Raw genomic sequence first — 21,178 nt, 5'->3', positions numbered from 1 at the left:
TTTGCTCTGTAATCTGCATGTCACAGAAGCGATTACTTAATTACAGTATTTAAAGTTTGCATAATTACATCTTAAATATTTATGTATTATGAATATCGCTAACAGTAATACGCATGAAGTTCGGACACCGTACGTGACTATATCCATCAATTTTAATGACACGGACGGTCAAATTTTCCCCTACCCGAAAATTGAAGTGTAATTGCAATACCCTTGGCCCAAATACATCCAGGTTAATAACAGTAATTTTTAAAACGTAGAGCGAGTCTCACAAGTGTTTGTATTTTGACATTTACAGTTTTATTACGTAAGCATACTCGTTACCCGGCCCCAATTTAGATATGAGTATTTGTCAGAAATGTTTAATTTATTATATGATTGCAGCAGCATACTCATACAAAGCAATAATGTGAAAAATACTCTCCTACACCAACCCATAAATAAAAATCCGTACAGTGAAACTTTCAGGATTTCATAATGAAGTGAACCTTTTACAATTCTATTGACTTAATTGATATACTTACAAATTGCTTTTAGAGAACCTGGAAGTTCATTACTGCCCTCACGTAGGCCTGCCATCGGTCCTTATCCTGAACAAGATTAATCCTGTCCCTAGAATCATATCCCATCTCCCTCAAATACATTTTGAGTTAATTCATTGTTCACTCTAGGAATTGGGAGAAGGAAATTCAATTACAGTCTTAGGGGCACATCATATGGAAGAAATAAATTTTGAGTTGAGTTAAGTATTTAGAGAATTTTGCAAACCACTTAATGTCAAACTTTCTACAGCAAAAGATACTATACCAGCATATATTCATTTACACAGTTTCTTAAGAAGGGAATTTGCCACAAAGGAGCTACACAGTTCACTTAACTTTGAAAACCTAGATGCAGGTATAATGACAGAAGGTGAATGGATGATAGAAGTACGAAGTGTTAGTGACTTTGTGAATCTAGCAAGAATTTTATTGCTAGAAATCGTAGCAATGATGGCAAAAAAATTAGAGATGTATTTATGGACTGTCTTTATGTCTAATGGAGGGCGTTTCTTGGCATAATATAAATCTATAAAGATTTCGGACTGAAAAATTAGGAAAGATTATTATGTAGGACTAAAACTATGAATTGTTTGCATTAATGGTAATTAAATATAAACTTATCCAATTTTAATCGAAAGTTGTCACTGTGTCCTCTTCTTCTCTTGCATCATCACCATCCATGATAAATAGAAGAGATTTGTATCCAAACCATAGTGTAAGGGGAAGATCCACGTTTATTCTTCAGCACTCTGCTGTGTTCACAGTGGAAATATGAGCGTAGGCTTTTATTTTACTTAGAACGACTTTAGGATCTAGCCTGTAGTTTTTTTCTAAATCTTGTAGTCCATCTCTTCCCATTTTTCGGTTTTTAGAATTTTTTACTCTTGAACACCATAATACTAGATACTTCGTATAGACTTCAATAAAAACATAAAATTTTTTCCATTCTCCACCCTGAATGGTGTTGATATTTTCCCCCTCCCAAAAATCTCAAGATTGACTTCTGTTTTGAACTCATAGATTACCTGACATTCGTCTTATGGTTGGGGAAAACCTCGGAAAAAATCCGATCAGGTAATCAGCCCAAGTGGGCATCAAACCCACGACAGAGCACAACTCCAGATCGGCAGACAAGCGTCTTAGCCGACTGAGTTATACCTGTGGTGATGATTATAGTGTTCACATTACTATGTACCCTTTTTATTTTAGTGTCTCTTGCGAAGGCAAAAATGACATTAGCACGCAAACACTACAAAACTCGAAAGTTCAATTCTACAATCAGCTTCGAACATACAGAAGAAAGTAACGTGTTATTTTACCTTTCACAGTAGTATACGGCAAAGAAAGTGATAGCTGCTGAAGTGTATTTTTTTTTTTGTGTGTATCATTCAGTTCAGCATAATCATAGTTATGTTACTGTAGATTGTTTAGCAATTTATTCCCGCAGTTATTTCTGGATTCGAAAATTTCTGAGAAAAACTCATGTGGATGCACAAAGGCAACGAAAATGATAAATGATAAAATTTTGATAATTTCTTACATTAGCTTCAGATATCCCGATTTTCCTCAGAAAAAACCTGGTAACCCTGTACATCTGTCCAGCAATAGGGTCAGAGGCAGATTCTGTACATGCTGGATGTAAGTGCTGGACATCTGTGACTGAAGAAAGAATATATTTTTTACTGAATGAAGCACAATAGAGCTTCACAGGCAATGCATTGTTCTTCATAAGATGTGTGCACCTTAATTTTAATTTCTCTACATGCTGACTGTGAAGTGTGCAAGTTGAACACATGTGAAGTTAATCCACTGGTGCTGAGGAGTGCGGGTACAGTAATATGTGCAGTTTGACATTTCAGTACATTATGCAGTTATGAGTTTAAAATCTGAGTACTTCCTTGCGAAACAAAGGATTTTTTTTGTGTGTTTTTCATTGACTTGATCATGTTTATTAGAAATAGTGTACTGGTACTACTTTAAAATGTGTTGTTAGCGGTGTATGTTTGTAGTTCTGTAGTAAAGTGAAAGTGAGAATACCCTCAATTCTTAGCATTTACAAAAAATATGCATTGCTACGGGATATTTTACTTTGCAGGAGATTTCATGATTGTTAAACTTAATTGTGTTCTAATGCTAATTGCAAACATTTGAATAAGTCCCTGTCCTTCTTTCACATTTTTCAAATCTCAAGTCAAATTAATACAATGACGAAAATTTTGACTACATATAAAATGTTGCCATACACAGAAAAATTTCAATACATAAACATTTTAAATTATGGCATAAATATTTTGCTATTATTTGTATGTTTGCAATACTTTGAAATTGCTGTAAGAAGTAACACTGAACAAGAATTTTGTGTTACCAATACTCAGTTGTTTCGACGAAAGACAAACCAAACACAGAACAATTAAAAATTCAACTAAAGTGACAATTGTTGTATGTGTTGTATGTATTTATTCACACTGCAAATGGGTATATACCCAGTGGCAGTGGTAACTAATTACACTCATTAACTCCTTGATGTTAGCTGTGAAAATAGTGTCAGGTCTGCTATTGATTTTGGAAAGTGAGACAAATTTAAATTAATAAAAATTGACAGGAGATTGAAGGAAATTCAAATGATTGCATAAAACTTCTATAATCGTATTATAGTAATAAAATACAATGTGTATGTACTTTCTTTAACACTATGGTTAATTTTATTTGATATCCGTCATATATACAGAACCAATATATCAGTATTTAATATTACATGACTATCGATATTGTGTGGAAAATCTCGGGCACATGAATTTGAGGGTGAACCAAAATAGACCATGTGGAAACCATTATCTTACACTTCTGTTTCCATGGTACCGTGAATGACGTCAGAGTAAACCTGTTATGTTAGAACGTTACATTGTTTTTCTCTTTGACCTGGAACATAAAGTTTCATGTCAAAATTTTATGTAGGTAGTAACTTGGGACAAATTATGAACTTTAACAAAACATTGGAAGAACATTTCTTTTTATCCTCCCGAGTTCTGAGAGTATAGTATACTATACCATATTTCATACATGATTATGATTATGATATAAGATGTATGTGCAGAGACCCGAATTATAGCATAATACACCTGCATTTGTGTCCTAACTGTAACCTGCAGAATTTTTTCAGCACATTTTCTCATGTCAGTGACTTTTTTTTTTAAGTGTAGAATTATATTGAACTTTAAAAATAAAACAACAAATGTCTCAGGACTCAGGAGGTTATTGATTTCATAAACAATTTACACACAATAAAATACAGTAATAATATTCAGAGGATGACGCAAACCACGTCGAAACTAGTCAACCAGGTAATTTACATCAAAATTTACAATATTAACACAGTGAAGTTGTTATTACTTTTTCAATAACATTCATCAGCAATAAAATACAATTATAGAAATTTATCCCGTGTTATGCACAAACAAATAAAGCCTTGAATTCACATTCGCCCTGGGTGGTACGATCAGTATAGTGCTGGCCTTCTGTGATTGAGGTTGCAGATTCCATCCTGGCCCAGGTCGATGCCATTTAAGTGTACTTAAATGCGACAGGCTTACGTCAATAGTTAATGTTTTGAGGAGAAAAATTCGCTCCGGTGCCGGGGATCGAACCCGGGTCCTTGGTTCTACATACCAAGTGCTCTGATCACTGAGCTACGCCGAATTCAATCCATAGCACCAGATCGAATCTTCCTCCTTCAGTGTTTCCCTTTGTGGCCTGACTCCAAGTTAGGCATATATGTTGACGTATATGTCTAGTGTCAACTGCCATTATACTAGGAGCGCACTCAGATGAGTGACTTATTTTGGCCGGGATTCCGCAGTTATGATGCACTGCTAGCTAGATCCCTGGTGCCGGAGTGAATTTTTCTCCTCAAACATTAATTGTCAAACATTACAGAGATTATTCTGTAGGACAAATTAATAAATCCATAATATTCACGTCAATAGATTTACTGACATGTAAAAGAACTCCTGTGGGACAAAATTCTGGCACACCAGCGACGCTGATATAACCTCTGCAGTTGCGAGCATCATTAAATAAGTCCACACCTGTGGAGTAATGGTCAGCGCGTCTGGCCGCGAAACCAGGTGGCCCGGGTTCGATTCCCGGTCGGGGCGAGTTACCTGGTTGAGGTTCTTTCCAGGGTTTTTCCTCAACCCAATATGAGCAAATGCTGGGTAACTTTCGGTGCTGGACCCCAGACTCATTTCACCGGCATTATCACCTTCAGCTCATTCAGACGCTAAATAACCTAAGATGTTGATACAGCGTCGTAAAATAACCTACCAAAATAAAATAAAAAAATCGTTAAATAAAACATAATTTTAATTCAATTTACAAGTGGTTAGTGTTGTCAATATCTTTGCTGTGAAGAATCATCATTTGTGAAAAGTGGCAAACTGTGCCCAAGTCACAGCTTATAAATTTTTTTTTTACAGAAAAGTAGGCTGAATTCATAGCAACATTTGTCAAGTAATCATTTTTTAGTCGGTATGTAACGACGCTCTATCAACTACTAAGATATATAGCAGTAATTAAATTGGTGATAAGGAGATTTTATTTGGCAAGATGAGGCCGAGGATAAGCCATGGGATTCGAACATGGTAGAATAATTTACACTGAAGGGAACAAGGTTCATTTTTCTCTCTTCATGCCAATGTTGAATGAATGATATACTACTGCTACTGCTGCTGCTGTCACTGCCACTTCTCCTCCTCCTCCTCCTCATCTTGTTACTGTTCTTGCTGCTGCCGCAGCTGCAGTTCTCATTTTGAATAAATTGCTTCAATATGTCACAAAATACAGGGTACTGTTTTCAAATTCTGCCCCGACCATTTGTCAGTGTTATCTGTCATATTTTGAAAGAACATAAAAAAGGCGTTCACAAATGCAGTGTCTCAACTGAAAAAACTATGACTCTGTTTTTCCAAGAACAAGCCCAGTTGTAGGTTTAGTAATAGAAACAGAACCTGTAAGTGACGAAAGGTATATTTCGATAGCTATCTAACCCATATCTGCCTAGTGTTGCATTTTCGCAACAGTCTGCATTAACTATTTTTCTGAAAAAAAAATGCAAAGGAATGAATTACAAAATTAACTTTTATTTAATTGCTGTGTATACTAGAAGAATCAAAGGAGCCTGCAGCACAATAATTAACTTCCATTTCAGTTTCATGTGGCAGTGCAAAAATTGTGAAAATATTCAACAAAAAAAAGTCTTGGGCATAAATGGGCTAATTTAACTCTTAAGCAGTCGCACCTAACTTGTAACATTGAGTCGCGTGGAGTGTTACCAAAATCTAGTATATACAGTCACGAAGCACAATATGTAATAAATATGCATCCATAGATAGTTGCTAACCACTAGGATCGCTACTATCACCTCATTACAGACAATGCGAAATAGTACCTGCACAGTCTATTGTTCCTATACCTGGTAAGGTTTATCTTGTCTCAGTAGCAATAAAACCAAGGCCCTTCAAATGAGGGTGGAGATTATAGGAGGGTTGTAAATTTTCAGGATTCATTTCAAAATCTTGTTATTGTACAGGCTACCGGAACTCAGTTTCTTGAAAGACAAGCTCAGTGATGGAACTACACAGTACGAAGAGAGATATTTTATTTTATTTTGCGCTACAGAATGTATCAACTGATCCCTTCCGCCACTGGATGGATGGACGGCATCGCTCCACTCTCCCATTGCCATAACAATACAGACGAATTAAGACATAATCTCCTTTCTCTGTCTTTTCACAGTGAGACAAGATACATCACACAGACTTTAGCAACCTCAACAACTCAAGCTTCGTGACTGTATATACTAGAATGTGGTGTTACTAACACCCCGATTGTAATGGATTCTTATGGGCTATTTTTTTAGTGAACAATGAAAATAGCGCAATTTTTTTTTATTTTTACAATTATATGAAATACTTTAATACCTATCACAATATTATAATTGAATCAGTCGAAGCTGAAAGGCATTAAGTCAAAATTGGACATTTTTTCTTATTTAGCATTATGAACTATTTAAGCAAGACCTATTGATCAACGCAAGAAAGAATATAGTCAGCCTTCTCTTTGTACAACAAACTGTTGCTACTGCTAACGTGAATGAACGAGGAAAGCATTAAGTCATTGACTTCCTGCCTTTCAGTACCACGCCGCACTGTGCGAGGTTGACCAAGGAGCCAAGCTGCTTCTTTCTGTTTCCGCCAATCCCGCGGGCTTGTTTTTTTAGTGGGTTATTTTACGACATTGTATCAACATCTCAGGTTATTTAGCACTTGAATGAAATGAAGATGATAATGCTGGTGAAATGAGTCTAGGTCCAGCATATATACGAGTAGTTACCCAGCATTTTCTCTTATTGGGTTGAGGGAAAACCCCATAAAAAACCTCAAACCTCAACCAAGTAACTTGCCCTGACTGGATTCGAACCTGGGCCACCTGGTTTTGCGGTCAGATGCGCTGTTACTTCACAGGTGCGGACCCACGACCTTGTGGTATCAATGTTTCTGTGTAATACGAGTCATAAGTGACAGTGTTTTTTACCCAACTACTGTATATTCATGAGCTGCATAGAAGCAAGTCTGTTGGATCATTTGCTTGTGTGAAAATTGATATTCTAGCAAGCCATCCTCAAATGTTTCAACATCTTTGTAGTTGTAGCTGTGAATGTGGCAATACATATCATGGGTTGGGGCCTGGTGGTGCTGCCCTCACATGGATAGATCCTGCGTCTGCTGCAAAGGATGTTGAGACTGTGATCAGCTGTCGAGACTAGCTACTGATTGTTCTGAGCCAGCCACTAGAACGTGACCTGGACTCGCCCGACCATCGACCACCAGATGGTAGAGGGGAAGAGGAGGCCTGATGGCCTTATCTCTACCAGGTTAAATAAATACTACTACTGCTACTCCTCCTCCTCCATTTTGCTATATCACAAAAGAAGTTGTAATTTATAACAATCTTTTCATTGAATGTAGGTGGTATTTATGTTACAAATAAATATAACTAAAATACTATATAATATTTACATATGTAAAGCATTTGTGAAGTGTAAGTAGCAACCACGGAGCTGAAAAGCATTAAGTCAATTTTCCTAAATAATTTTTTAAATGTGTATGAAGCATTGAATTTGTCCTTCTATTGTGGCACATATAGGCTAGGGAATTATTCTATAGTTCAACATAAACATTCAATAAATTTACTTGGTTTTCTTCACGATATATTTTTGTCTTCTCCTAAAAAGTTGCAAAACTGACTTAATGCCTTTCAGCCCTGACCGATTTAATTAATTTACAGGAATGGTAATATTTAAATATATGTTCACATGTAATATTCGAACATCTATTCACTCCTAATCATAATTTACTTTTTATCTTCCTTTCCAGAGCACTTTCTTGATTTTTCTGTGCACATAGTCACTACTTAACATCCATTATTATTTATTACACAAGTTTGGTACGGTCAGTTTAGTCACTGTCACTATTTACAATAGGAACATTGTTGTAACACTTCGTCACCCCATACCACTTAAACTGTTATTATCTCGAGTAAAGCGAATTCTGATTTCAAACAATTTATGGTTATTATTGCCTTACCAATTCTAAGAAAGGTATTGAAAGTTTCAGAAATATAGGCTTACTCAATATGTAGTTAACAGCACTGTATGTGTGACTGGGATGTTGACAACACACCGCGTGACTACTCAAGGGTTAATATTGTACTGATAATCTACTATTCATAATTTAACTTCTCCAGTGGTGACATACTGTAGGTCAGTGGCGTAGCGTCAATGTAAGCTTAAAAGCTTAGCTTCCCCAGTTAATAATAATTTCATAATAAACCTGCAGTTTATGGAGAAAATTATTTATTAATTTTAATAGAATATATATTTACGCATTAAATATTGTGATGCGGCAGCTCAGGATGATTTGTGATGCAGCAGTAAACATGAAGCCTGCACACACCAGCTTCCAAGCAGACTGGTTTCTTCTGTGTAATCCACCCCGCAGATTTTCCATCCCTTTCTAACTGAACTACCCTAGTCACAAGGCTCGCAAGAAGCTAGCTTTAACATTTAAAATAAATTGTTTCAGAGTTATCCCTTTTCGTCAGTTGTGTTCAGTTGAAGTGTTAGTGTGCATTGTGGCTGATATAATAAGTAATGAGCGAAATAACAATTCCTGACACTAATTTACTTGAATTTTTTAGGACAATTTTATTATCAAGACTGACCTACGAACAAAAGTGTGATTTAAAAAACAAATGACCGACTCTCTTGCTGCCAATAAAGGACACAACCAAAAGACAGACGCATACTTACGTAATGATACTAATATTGTGATTTCTCTAAGTATGACAGGGAGTGAGCTAATGTTATACGTATAAGTGTCTATTTGTTAAGAGATATGTGTAAACCGTGAAATCATATTTTACTACGTAACATTTGAGGTCATGCCTTATTGGTGTTACTTACGATGTTCCAACCAATCTTCGACTGCTGACTTGAAATTGACTACTATTTACGTATTTTAAGACTGTATTTTTGTAATACGTTTTCTCATATTGCATGAAAGACAACTTGCGTTAGTTTCCCCTGCTCAAAATTTCATGCTACGCCACTGCTGTAGATATAGATGTTTTTCAGTACCATACTCTGAAAATTAAGAGACTTTGGTGACATCAATGCTCATGCTTATATACATGCAACTAAAACCACTTTGGAATCAGGACTTCGCACAGCATCTGTGTATCGAAATGCGGAGACAAGGAGACCTTAATTGCAGAGCATGTGACCTTTATAGCACCATGTCTCGGAGATCGAGTTGCGAGATTCTGTGTTGATGATAGGTACTACTTGAGCGTTCCATAAATGGTAAATAAAATCTGTATTAACGTAATTACATTTCATGTTATGTATAAATTTATTCCCATATAGCCTACGCATATCATAAGTCACTTCTAAACCTTTTTCTAGCTTGCCCTCTGATTGCGAAAACTGGGTCTGTTTGCTTTGCTTATGGTGACCTTGGAATAGTTCTTGAAGAAAGTACAACTTATGATCCATACCTAGACAAGATCACAACAGCTTCCACTATTGCATTTCTGAATATGGTAATAAAAAGTCAGGACAGAGAAGGATTTAAGATACCCACACTCAACCTTTGTGTCACTAGTGGTTCTTGTTGTCGATTTTTGTTCTAGTGCGATTATTGCTTCCAGGAAAAAATCACTTCTTTTATCACTATGTAATAAATATTTTTTAATGAAGTAGCTTGTAGTAAGGACAACAATGAGAGCTGTGTCTTCCTTTCCTGACCAAGTTGCTGATAGCATTGGATAGCCTTGCTAGAAGAACGACAAGTACAATTGTTAAAAACAATTTTATTATTCTAACAAACCAGTAACTATGAAAATATTGGAGACATAAGGTACTGATAATGCAATGTATTAATTTTGACAGCTCGTTTATTTTCAAATAAAATTTTTTCTCATTAATTGCCTTTTAAAAATGACAGATCTTGATTATAAATGTCTAAATCCTTAATTTTTTGTTATACTGTGTGATAAAATTTGATTAATTTGAGAATTACATCATTGAATATCTCTCACTGTAGTGTCATGGTCTAAGGCATCATACCTAGGATTTGCATTACTGGTTTGAGTCCTCATGGCAAAGGAATTTTGTCAAAATTTTGGCCAGTGTGTGGGACTGATGCTTTCCTAGCATTGTGATAAATCTTGGGAATTAGATAGGTACGTTACCGGCAGTGAATTCTGGTTCAGCAAGCCAGCTATAATGGCTGTGTTCAGCTGACAGCGCTAACTCCGCTATTAATTTTTTATTAGTGGCAGCAGCTGTGAGGAGCTGAACTACTAGATTCCAAAATATTTGTTGTGTTTACAATCACACCTTTGCTCCTTCACTGAATGAACAGCGAAAGGGCAGCAAAAAAAAATTTGCTACGAAAAATGCCGACTGCTGTTACAGCGAAGCCGAAGCACTGTCAGTCAGCGAGGCATTCAATGATTTTGCTGTCGTAGTGCTGTCACGTCTGAATGCAATCAATGGCTGGAGAGATCATCGTTCTAACCAAACAAACTTCTGTTCTGGTTGGATGATCATTCACTTTTGGTGATACATGTGGACATAAGACCAGCAGCTGGCTAGTCTGCCATGGCCCTTCATGGGCTGTCGCGCCTTGGATTTATTTTACTCATTAAATTATTGAACACAATGCATAAGTATAGTCTCAGATCACGTGGTATGGTGTAGCGCCGTATTTGGAAATACGTCAATTGAGCTAATTTCTGGGTGTCTCGTGGGCAGTGGTCAGAGTATACTGTGTTGCAAAATGACCTATCCGCTGTTAACGAGAAATTGCTTTTACAAGAACTTGGCAGATTTGTTTACCGGTTAGAGTAAATATATGATTAAATAAATACACAATTCAAGCATTTATGGAACAGCTAATTAATAAAATTTGTATGTGAAATGGAATGAAAGTCGATAGAAGATCAATTTGCTTGTTTTCAGAATCCATATTCAGGTAATACTATATTTCATGGCGAGGTTAAGATCGTGTTGTTAACTAATTTATTAAAATTACTGGGTAAAAGTAGTTTTATATTCCTGAAGTATATATCTAGTGTATGTTAATATTGTCATTTCTGTTACTCTAAAATATATAAATTGCGATAAGTTACTCAATATTTGGTCGCAGTTGTTTTGTGGTTGAAGGTTATGTCAGTTAAATGATTGCAGTGGAAAACTTGATGCATTTACGGCATGTTATAATTATTAATACATCAGTTTTATTTAAAATGTAGGGCGTATTTACATGGACAGTAATTCAAACATTTCAAACTTATTTACTATGAGACTAATGAGCATAATAACATAATGTGTCATGTCAAGGAACAAAAAGTATCTGGAATTCAGTTTAGATTGAAGGTCCAATATTATGTTTTCACCACTGTAAACGAATTTTTCACAATTTTGTCACTGCCACAACTACATTATCTCCTTATTTTAACTATAGACCTATATGAGATGCTCATTACATTGACGTATTGATTAGTGCACAAAACACAAGATTTAAGTTTTGTTGTAGGTGAAGGTATCTTATAAGATTTGAAGTTACAAAGCTAAGTTAAATTTTTTCGTCAAGAAAGTTAGAATAATATTTATTCACTAGTACTAGTATTTGTGAGCTAACTTATCGGTAAGTTAATTTTACAAGCACTAATATTTTTGTAAAGAGATTTTGTATTTCTTCTTAGTTGTATAGGACTAATTAGTAAGTATATTTGTGTAGGTCTGTGATAAAATAATTTCGCTTAACCCTCACACTATTTTGTTAGATTCAGGAAGTCAATTGAAAATTTATGCAAACAAGGGGAAAATCTTAATATCTGCTGCTTCTGTGTTATGTTACGTGGTGTCGAATGTGCATTATAGTGAGTGCTAGCAGCAACAGATAAGCTACTGAGTACAAGCATGTCTCCATAATTAAGACGTGAAAAAAAAATTGTCAGCATATATTGAAGTAAATTGATATTAATATAAAATGCATTTTTAGATAATGTTTGCGAAACTGGTAACTGATTAGGCCTATAGCTGCTGCGAAATTGGTTACACTCACATTCTAACAATTTCGCCAATTTTCCATTACATTCCCATTCCGGGAGTGAAGAAAAGAGAGTGATGCACAACTTATAGCCTCTCCTATCCAACAGCCATGCTCACCTTCTCTTGGTCCACTCTGTTTAAACTGATGAGGCCCTGGCAATCCAGTCATAGTGGCATAACTGTTCCCTCTACTTGGGAGTAAGTGCCTGAGTAAGGGTGCCTGCCTGTAGGTCGCAATGTAGTAATCCTACCATCAGACTCACCTATCGAGAATCCAGTAGTCTCTCATGGGGAAAATTTACTGACTTACAAATCTTATAGATTCTTCCCCCAGTGATTATAATGAGATTCTTCTATTCATTGAAGTCACGGTCTCTTTTCAGAAATGTTTAGGTGTACTTTGTTGCATACATAAATCCCCTAAAATTGATCATCCAAGTGAAATAGAAACTCATTTAACCAACCTAATCCCTTATTATGAGTGAAAGCAATAGGCGATATTAACCACTATCCAAGACTGAAGAACTAAAAAACAGTGTTTCAGGTTCCCAGACCTTAAACATAACACTTCTTCCATTCGATCCCACAGACCATACAGCTACATCTGAAACATTAATTGATATGATCACAAATCCTGATAAAGTGAAAACACATGGTCAGGCTCCTGTCCATGGACTTTCCCACAAGATTTAATCTATGTTGCATACTCCTTACAATGTTCTAAAACAAAAAGCTGAAATAGTGAGCTAGTTTATAGAGATTTAAAAAGTATTGGTGAGACAAAACTGATAACTGACGTTTTGGAATTAACCATGGCAAACAATTTGGACGAAATGCTCAATTGACGTATAAATCGAAATGCTTAATGACCTAATAATACGACTCTATTACAAACATGCAACTTTGAAAATGAAACGAACGAGTGCCTGGACCTCCAGCCCCATGACACAAGATATTCGGAATTTTATGTTGGAAAGAGACTTCACATTCTCGTAATTTAAGAGAAATAGAAGTGACAATAACCAGCAGACTTACAAGACACTCAGAAATAAAACTACTCAGGCACTAGGGCCTATACATAATGCTAAACTCAGGTATGCACACAGTCTTATACAGCCAAACACCCAGACCTTGGATTTGTGGATAAATTTGAGGTCCATTGGAATACAAAATAAAAATTATATGGAAAAAGTTACAAGGAATATATCACTGGTTAAGTTAAGATTTCTCTTTCCATTCCTCATCGCAAATTCAACCTGATAATAAAGAGGAAACTATACAATTTAAAATTACCAGTAACATTCAGACAGAAAAATTTTATAAGCATTATGTTATTGCATAAAATAATTGACGTCATCCCGCTCACACTGACCCACATCTTTAATGTCTATACAACAACTTTGTTGTTCCCAGAACTCTGGAAACAAACCATCATATGACCTCTCCCTAAAAGACGCCATTCCTTTCACTCCTAATGACTACAGACCCCTCACTACTCTCCCCACCATATCTAAGGCTCTAGAATGAATAGTTCATAAACAGTTGATATAGGTTATTCGGTATCTAGTGAAACCAACCTGTGTGTCAGGGAAAGAAGAATGTGGAGTCAGAAGCTTCCCTCCCTTACTACGCTCCTACTTGTAGTAAGTTCACTTACCCCACCATAAAGTTTTTACTATACGCTACAGCGCACGCAACCATTTGTTTCACGAGATAACGAATGACCTATAGGCATCTCAATGCTTGTCAAGTATTGGCTCCTTATCGGTGTAGTTTCAGAGGGGACAGAGTATGACTAATGCACTACTTAATGTGACAGGATATTTGTGAAGCCATGAACAATAGCCAATTGACTGTACTTGCTCTTCTTGACTATAGTAAAGCCTTCAACTCTGTGGACATTGGTGCTCTATTAGTAAAGCTACATGCTTTATACTTCACAGAAAGCTGCATTTCTTTGTTTAATTTGTACCTTCGTGACCACCAGCAGTCTGTTTTGTTTTATAGCAGGTTTTCTTCCTAGCATGTCATGATGTGTGACATTCCTTAAGGATTACTATTAAGGCATTGATTTTTTTTTTTTTTTTTTTTTTTTTTTTGCATTTACATTATTGTTGTAATTATATTCCTCATTGCTTTATGCTGACGACCACCAAATTTAATTACATATCTGCCTGGAAATGCTGAAGGACTCATTGAAAATGTATAATGATGTACACCTGGAGCCTAGTTCATAAAACTTGACAACACTTGATCCAAAATAATTATTTTGTTTTCTTTCACTGGATGAAAATGGAGCTCAGTATCATTTAACTGCTAATGCATATAGCATATCGAAATCATTTTATTTATTTTTATTTTATTGGGTTATTTTACGACGCTGTATCAACATCTAGGTTATTTAGCGTCTGAATGAAATGAAGGTGATAATGCCGGTGAAATGAGTCCGGGGTCCAGCACCGAAAGTTACTCAGCATTTGCTCGTATTGGGTTGAGGGAAAACCCCAGAAAAAACCTGAACCAGGTAACTTGTCCCGACCGGGATTTGAACCCGGGCCACCTGGTTTCGCGGCCAGACGCGCTGACCGTTACTCCACAGGTGTGGACATCGAAATCATTCCTTAGCTCTTCATGAGAGCAGCCAATTTTCCAAGAGTCGATGGATTGTGATAAAAAAATGAGAATGTTTCTTCTGAAAATGAGGCTACATTTGTTGATAGGAATATCGTTGCTTTCTTAGTCAAATTTAGAATGAACTGTAATTTTCTCGCTGTTCATAATTGAATTTATAATGGTGGATACTAATTTCAACAAATTCAATAATAGCGTGCATTATAGATTATCCAATCAGCCCGTCTCATATCAATTACTTTTATAAAAATATAAAATGAATTACTTACTTATTTACTTACAAATGGCTTTTAAGGAACCTGCAGGTTCATTGCCGCCCTCACATAAGCCCGCCATCAGTCCCTATCCAAGATTAATCCAGTCTCTCATCATATCCCACCTCCCTCAAATCCATTGTAATATTAACCTCCCACCTGTGTCTCGGCCTCCCCAAAGGTCTTTTCCCCTCCGGTCTCCCAACTAACACTCTATATGCATTTCTGGATTCGCCCATACGTGCTACATGCCCTGCCCATCTCAAACGTCTGGATTTAATGTTCCTAATTATGTCAGATGAAGAAAATGAATAAGAACAAAAATTTGCTATCGTTCTTACATGTTTACACATACTTGATCTGTCATTGTCATGTTTATGAAATGCTGTTGAGAATTCACTAATTGTATTTGTCAAAGCAGGTAAGAATTGTCAGAAAACAAATGCTACAATATTCTGACATGTTTGTAGAATTATCATGATTGTAGGACTTCTCAGTTTTATGAATCAGGGCTCATAGCCTGTTTCATAAAAGGCCAGTAATTACCACAATAGCTTATGCCAGTAAATATCAAATTTCTGCTGGGGTAAAATTTCTTGTTTTATAAAACTTTTCTTACTGTGGTAAAAAAATCTAATGTGGTAAACTGTAATAGTCACTTGTGTAGAGTGGCTGTTCTATAACCCTTGCAATCACTATCGATTATATCATATTGTTTTGTTTCATATTGGTTTTGCATAACAATAAGAGAAATGACTGGTATTACAAAGTCAAAAACCGGGAAACAAATCTAATTTCTACAGAAAGCACTCGACAATACATCAGCGCTGTGCATAGCAGAAGTAGGAGCTGATAGAAAATGCTACTATCTTATTGGTTCAGAATGTTATCACGTAATATTCTTCAGTTTTTCCATGGAAAGGTTTACCAACCCAAATAACTCTCAAGTACATATTTATGACAGCTTGGGTATAGCTTATTTAGCATCGATGGAATTGATGATAGCAAGATGATATTTGGCAAGATGAGACCGAGGAATCACCATGGGATTACGTGACATTAATTTTACAGTAGAGGAAAACGTCAGAAGAAACCCAACCAGGAAATCAGCTCAAGCAGAATTCGAATCCATGCCCAAACATAGCTTCACATTAGCAGGCAAATGCATTAGTAAACTGACATTGCAGTTTACCGCTCTCATTCTTAATGGTGACCTATCACTGCAGATGCCAAATATAAGAAACCTATTAAGGGACTGTTCCTTTATAGCGTTATGAAATTAAGTACAGCATTTTTAATGTTGTCTCAGGGGTGTAGGCAGTGCATTACAAATTGTTTACTCTCTGGCTTCCCAAGAACCCATAATGCTACTTTGGTCAGTCTAGGCCAGGCCTGCACAAGGTTTGCGCTCTCCGAGGTGGCTCACAGTTCATGAGCGGAATGCAGATATTAGCTGCTCTCTGTATAAGGGTGGAATGGAAGAAAGGGTGATCTCGTACAAAATATACACAAAAGGAAGTACTATTAGAGTGTTTATGAAATGAATTCCTGTTCAGTGTTTGCAAAACTATCTTGGGCTATTATTAATTAATAAAGAAATATTTATTTTACAGAAATAATAGAAATTCTATAGCTACTTAAATGTACAATATCATTTTGTTATATTTTTATTTATCAGTAGCCTACATCAAAACGAGGTTTTATGCTGTTGGCAGCTGAAAGGAAACAGTAGCCTAATGATCGTAATGAAACAACAGTTACAGATGTTCGATGTCTGCCTTTATTAAAGTTGATTATACAAAACAGTTGCTCACAAATATAAATGTTGAGCCAAACATAGCAATTATTTTCACAGCCAGCCTGTGTAGTCGTGGATATTATTGCAAATGTTTAGTCTTGTAAAACTCAACCAGGCTAGTAGTATTATTCAAAGGGTCTTTTAGTCCTTAGGTCACATTGAAGATCAATAATTTCGAGCTGTAAATCGTTAAATGTTAAATGTTATGTTCCGTCTTTTAGATTCCTCCACACTGTACTGTAGCAGTAGGTAAGCAACGTGAAACAGTTACTGAGAATAGGCCTACACACTGCACTCCACTAGATAACTGAGTGGTCGTTTCCCTCTCCTCTACCTATAGCAAGTCTGTCATTCTGACGTATCTTCCTCTCCGTTTCGGCGAGCGGTAAACACAGCTCTCCCGCTCCGAAGGAGCGCGCGCTCTCATTGAGCGCTGTTTGTGCAGGTATGGTCTAGGCAGTCATTCCATCATGGCATGCCACCATTCCACAAAACTGGGGGAATTGCAGCAGCTGGGAGCAATTATGTCTCCAGTCATTATAATAATCTCCCATGAGTATAGCCATCCCCCATAAGTGGGTACATGTGGCCCTCAGAAAGAAAAGTCAAATGATCTTGTGAAACGTTGTTCATCTCAGCCTTTATTTGATTTCCTTGTCTTGTATTATTTTCCCAAGGGCTTTTGCATATTGATAATAGCTATGTGAAGATGTTTGCTGGCTATGGTATGTATTCACATCTGAAAAGGCATTTGGTGTGACTTATATTGTTTGGATTTAGTCTAGATGGAGTGTTTCCAACTCCCAATTTGATTCTTTTAGATATCCAGAGTTGCGCTCGGGCTTGAATTCAATTCCCGCTTGGGCTGATTACCTGGTTTGGGTTTTTTCCGAGGTTTTTCCCAACCATAATGCAAATCTCAGGTAATTACGAATTCTCGAGCTCATCTCGCCAAATACCATCTCGCTATCACCTAATCCCATCTGTGGTAAATAACCAAATAGTTGATATATCGTCTTTAAAAAACCAACTAATAAAATTCTTTTAGATGTATCTACCTTGGGTTTTTCTTTGGAGTGGCTTTAAAAGGCAGCCTAGGGAGGTGGAAATAGTCAGCTTAGTTTCCTTCTTGCTTCTTTGCTCTAGATTAGACTTAGAAATCAGCCTTTGGCATGGGTGGACAGGGTGTGATAATGTTGACAATAGACCATAGTTGGTTGTCGAGAGACGAGACTTCATCCAGTGTTCCTGCTCAGCTGCATTTGTACATTTTACATCCTCTGTTACTGCCATTGTTGGGAGAATTGATGAAGGTATCTTCAGTTTTTTGTTCCATATACATGGTCTATTTGGGTCATTACTCTGACTCCACTTGCCATGGACCACCCATATGGGGTCATTGAACTTTGATGTCAAGAATAGCAGATTGATTTATCTCCCAGAAATATATTGTGTGTCGACCTGGTTGGCGAGTTGGTATAGCGCTGGCCTTCTATGCTCAAGGTTGCGAGTTCGATCCCGGGTCAGGTCGGTGTGCTTAAATGCGACAGGCTCATGTCAGCAGATTTACTGGCATGTAAAAGAACTCCTGCAGGACAAAATTCCGGCACATCCGGGGACGCTGATATAACCTCTGCAGTTGCGAGCATCGTTAAATAAAACATAACATTTTATATTCTGTGCAAGTAGATGCTCTCACTTCGGCACATATCACACCCAAACAAACCCAAGAAATTCACTTGTCAAAAGTCTGACTCAGGGATTCGTGTTTTTATGCCAACTGTTGAAACCGCAGCCATATTTTTTTTAATTTTTATACACTAATTTTTTGTTCGAATATTCACTGAATCTGAAAGTTCGTGTGAACTTCCGAATGTGGCAGTACAGACAACCGAGAATGTGGCAACATGTTAGATATAAAAGTGTTTTTATTTTTGCCCACCTAAAAGTGCCATTGTTTTGGTATTGTCGGTTAATTGGGTGCCGGTTATGATGAATTTTACTGTACCTAGTCAGAAATCAGAGATAGCTGAAAAGATAGGAAATTTTTTGTGAAGTTAGGAAAAAATAGTCATTTTAACGTGTATCACTCAAATAAGAATTGAAAGTCTAAGGAGTCGATGAGTATTTACTTTTTGTGAATAGAAGAATTAGATTTCTTGGTGTGGTTTATTTTCTTCTGCTAGCTTTAAAGCATTGAAGTACAAGATATAAGAAATGCCTTTTAAAGCTCAAATTCAAATAATATTAGATGATAATTTTGTATCAAAATAACCAAATAAGTATGTGACTTAGATGTATAGATGTTTCATTATTATAAGGATTTCGAATAAAAATATGTGTTACCATATATCGAAGAAAATGTTATTATAGAGTTCAATAATTAATTAATTTGTGTGAGGTTAGTAAAAAATGGAACTTTCTTAGTATATCTTACTGATAGTTTTGTCGAACTTGTTATATTTAATTTCATTCATTAGATAAATAAAAAAAATATATATATAAATTCAAATACGATGTTCGAAGTCAGTAAACCCCTCCCACAGTCTTGGATTGAGGCTATAGGATGTTTATAGAAAGAAGTAATAGTGAAGAGGTCCAAATATAACCTCAATGGGGATATTGTTTATGATAATTGACTATCATAATGTCCACACCTGTGGAGTAACGGTCAGCTCGTCTGGCCGTGAAACCAGGTGGCCTGGGTTCGAATCCCGGTCGGGGCAAGTTACCTGGTTGAGGATTTTTCCGGGGTTTTCCCTCAACCCAATCCGAGCAAATGCTGGGTAACTTTCGGTGCTGGACCCCGGACTCTTTTCACCGGCATTATCACCTTCATTTCATTCAGACGCTAAATAACCTAGATGTTGATAAAGCGTCGTAAAATAACCCAATAAAATAAAATAAAAAAAACTATCATAACATCTCCTCAAAAGGTATGATACACCATTGACTTAGCCACTGGTGTAATTTACAGTGACACTTGTGGCAGACAAGGTCGCAGTTGGGATTTTTCTCGGGGTTCTCCCGTTTTTCCCTAAATTAGGCATTTACATCATTCCATCACCATTTCTCCATTTCGTCATGATTCCATAGCATTCCCCGATCGCCAGCTGGCGATGCACGGATTACCTGACCTAGGGATGGTGGGGTTGCCTGCTCGAAACCTGGGTATGTAGCGAACCTTAATGTATTCAGCTGGTGTGGTTTGGGAATGCGCCTAGCTTGAGGGTTAGCACAATAGATCGTAACAGTTCACAGTGCTGGACCATAGTGCCCCCTCCCATAAATTAAATTAAATTAAATTAAATTCAATAGCCACCAGTGTAGCTCAGCCAGTAGCACATTTGCCTGCTGATCCAGAGGAGTTACACTTATGTGTGGGTTCGATTACCACTTGGGTTGATTACCTGGTTGGGTTTTTTCTGAGGTTTTCCCCAACTGTAAGGCGAATGTCAGGTAATCCATCTCGCCAAATAACATCTCGCTATCATCAATTCAATCGATGCTAAATAATCCAGAAGTTGATACAGCATAGTTAAATAACCAAGTAAAAAAACATTGACTTTAACCATATAGCTAATACACTTATTTACAATCTTGGTGAGATTGAGGCAGAGGTTTCGATATACGCTGATTATGTTGGGCTAGGCTGGATTGAAGTACTGTGATCATCTCTTTTCGTACCAAAGAATCCTAGCATATAAAAAAAATTAAATTATGGTTTATTTAATGATGCTCGCAACTGCAGAGGTTATATCAGCATTGCCGGTGTGCCGGAATTTTGTCCCACAGGAGTTCTTTTACATGCCACTAAATCTATTGACATGAGCCTGTCGCATTTAAACACACTTAGATGCCATCGACCTAGGCCGGGATCGAATCCGCAATCTCGAGCATAGAAGGCCAGCGCTATACCAACTATGCTACCGAGGCCAACCATAGCATATATATAAAGAAATAAGTGTATCGTTATTTCTCCATGAATTATCACTTCATAATATTTAGTACAGTGTGAATGGGCTTCTTTCTAATTTTTCCCCATTTCAACAAGGAATTGAAATTTATTTTCAAGAAAATAATAAAGGGATAGATATACATGGTTCAAAATATAGGGCCTACCTCTTTTTCATATGAGATGTTCAAGAAAGCACAGCAAACACAAGACAATTTGTTGGGATGAAGTTAATATTCAATTCGCTCTCTAGGAATGAAAGCTAGGCATAGTATATCATTCAACTGTAGCAAAAGGTGTTACTTTAAGGGACTTCAGTTT

The 21,178-nt window shown here is 36.6% G+C and overlaps 1 protein-coding gene across 4 annotated transcripts in view; it reads left to right on the top strand.

The window, feature by feature from the left end:
• The window catches only part of LOC138707565 (zinc finger protein 431-like), a 52,410-nt gene that overhangs the window by 174 nt on the left and 31,058 nt on the right, over positions 1-21,178 (top strand). For 2 of the 4 annotated variants that reach the window (XM_069837149.1, XM_069837152.1), the window contains exon 1: positions 201-7,473. In XM_069837149.1, coding sequence (XP_069693250.1) covers positions 7,455-7,473 — 19 coding nt within the window. In that variant the 5' untranslated portion in view covers positions 201-7,454. Of the gene's footprint in view, positions 1-200; positions 7,474-10,940; positions 11,138-21,178 lie in introns of those variants that run through there. The other 2 variants (XM_069837150.1, XM_069837151.1) reach the window with 2 other exon arrangements.

This window comes from Periplaneta americana, chromosome 10 (assembly GCF_040183065.1).
Source record: "Periplaneta americana isolate PAMFEO1 chromosome 10, P.americana_PAMFEO1_priV1, whole genome shotgun sequence".
NCBI classification, from domain to species: Eukaryota; Metazoa; Arthropoda; class Insecta; order Blattodea; family Blattidae; genus Periplaneta; species Periplaneta americana.
Note: the sequence above shows the minus strand (reverse complement) of the source record. Positions and strands in the feature narration are given on the sequence as shown.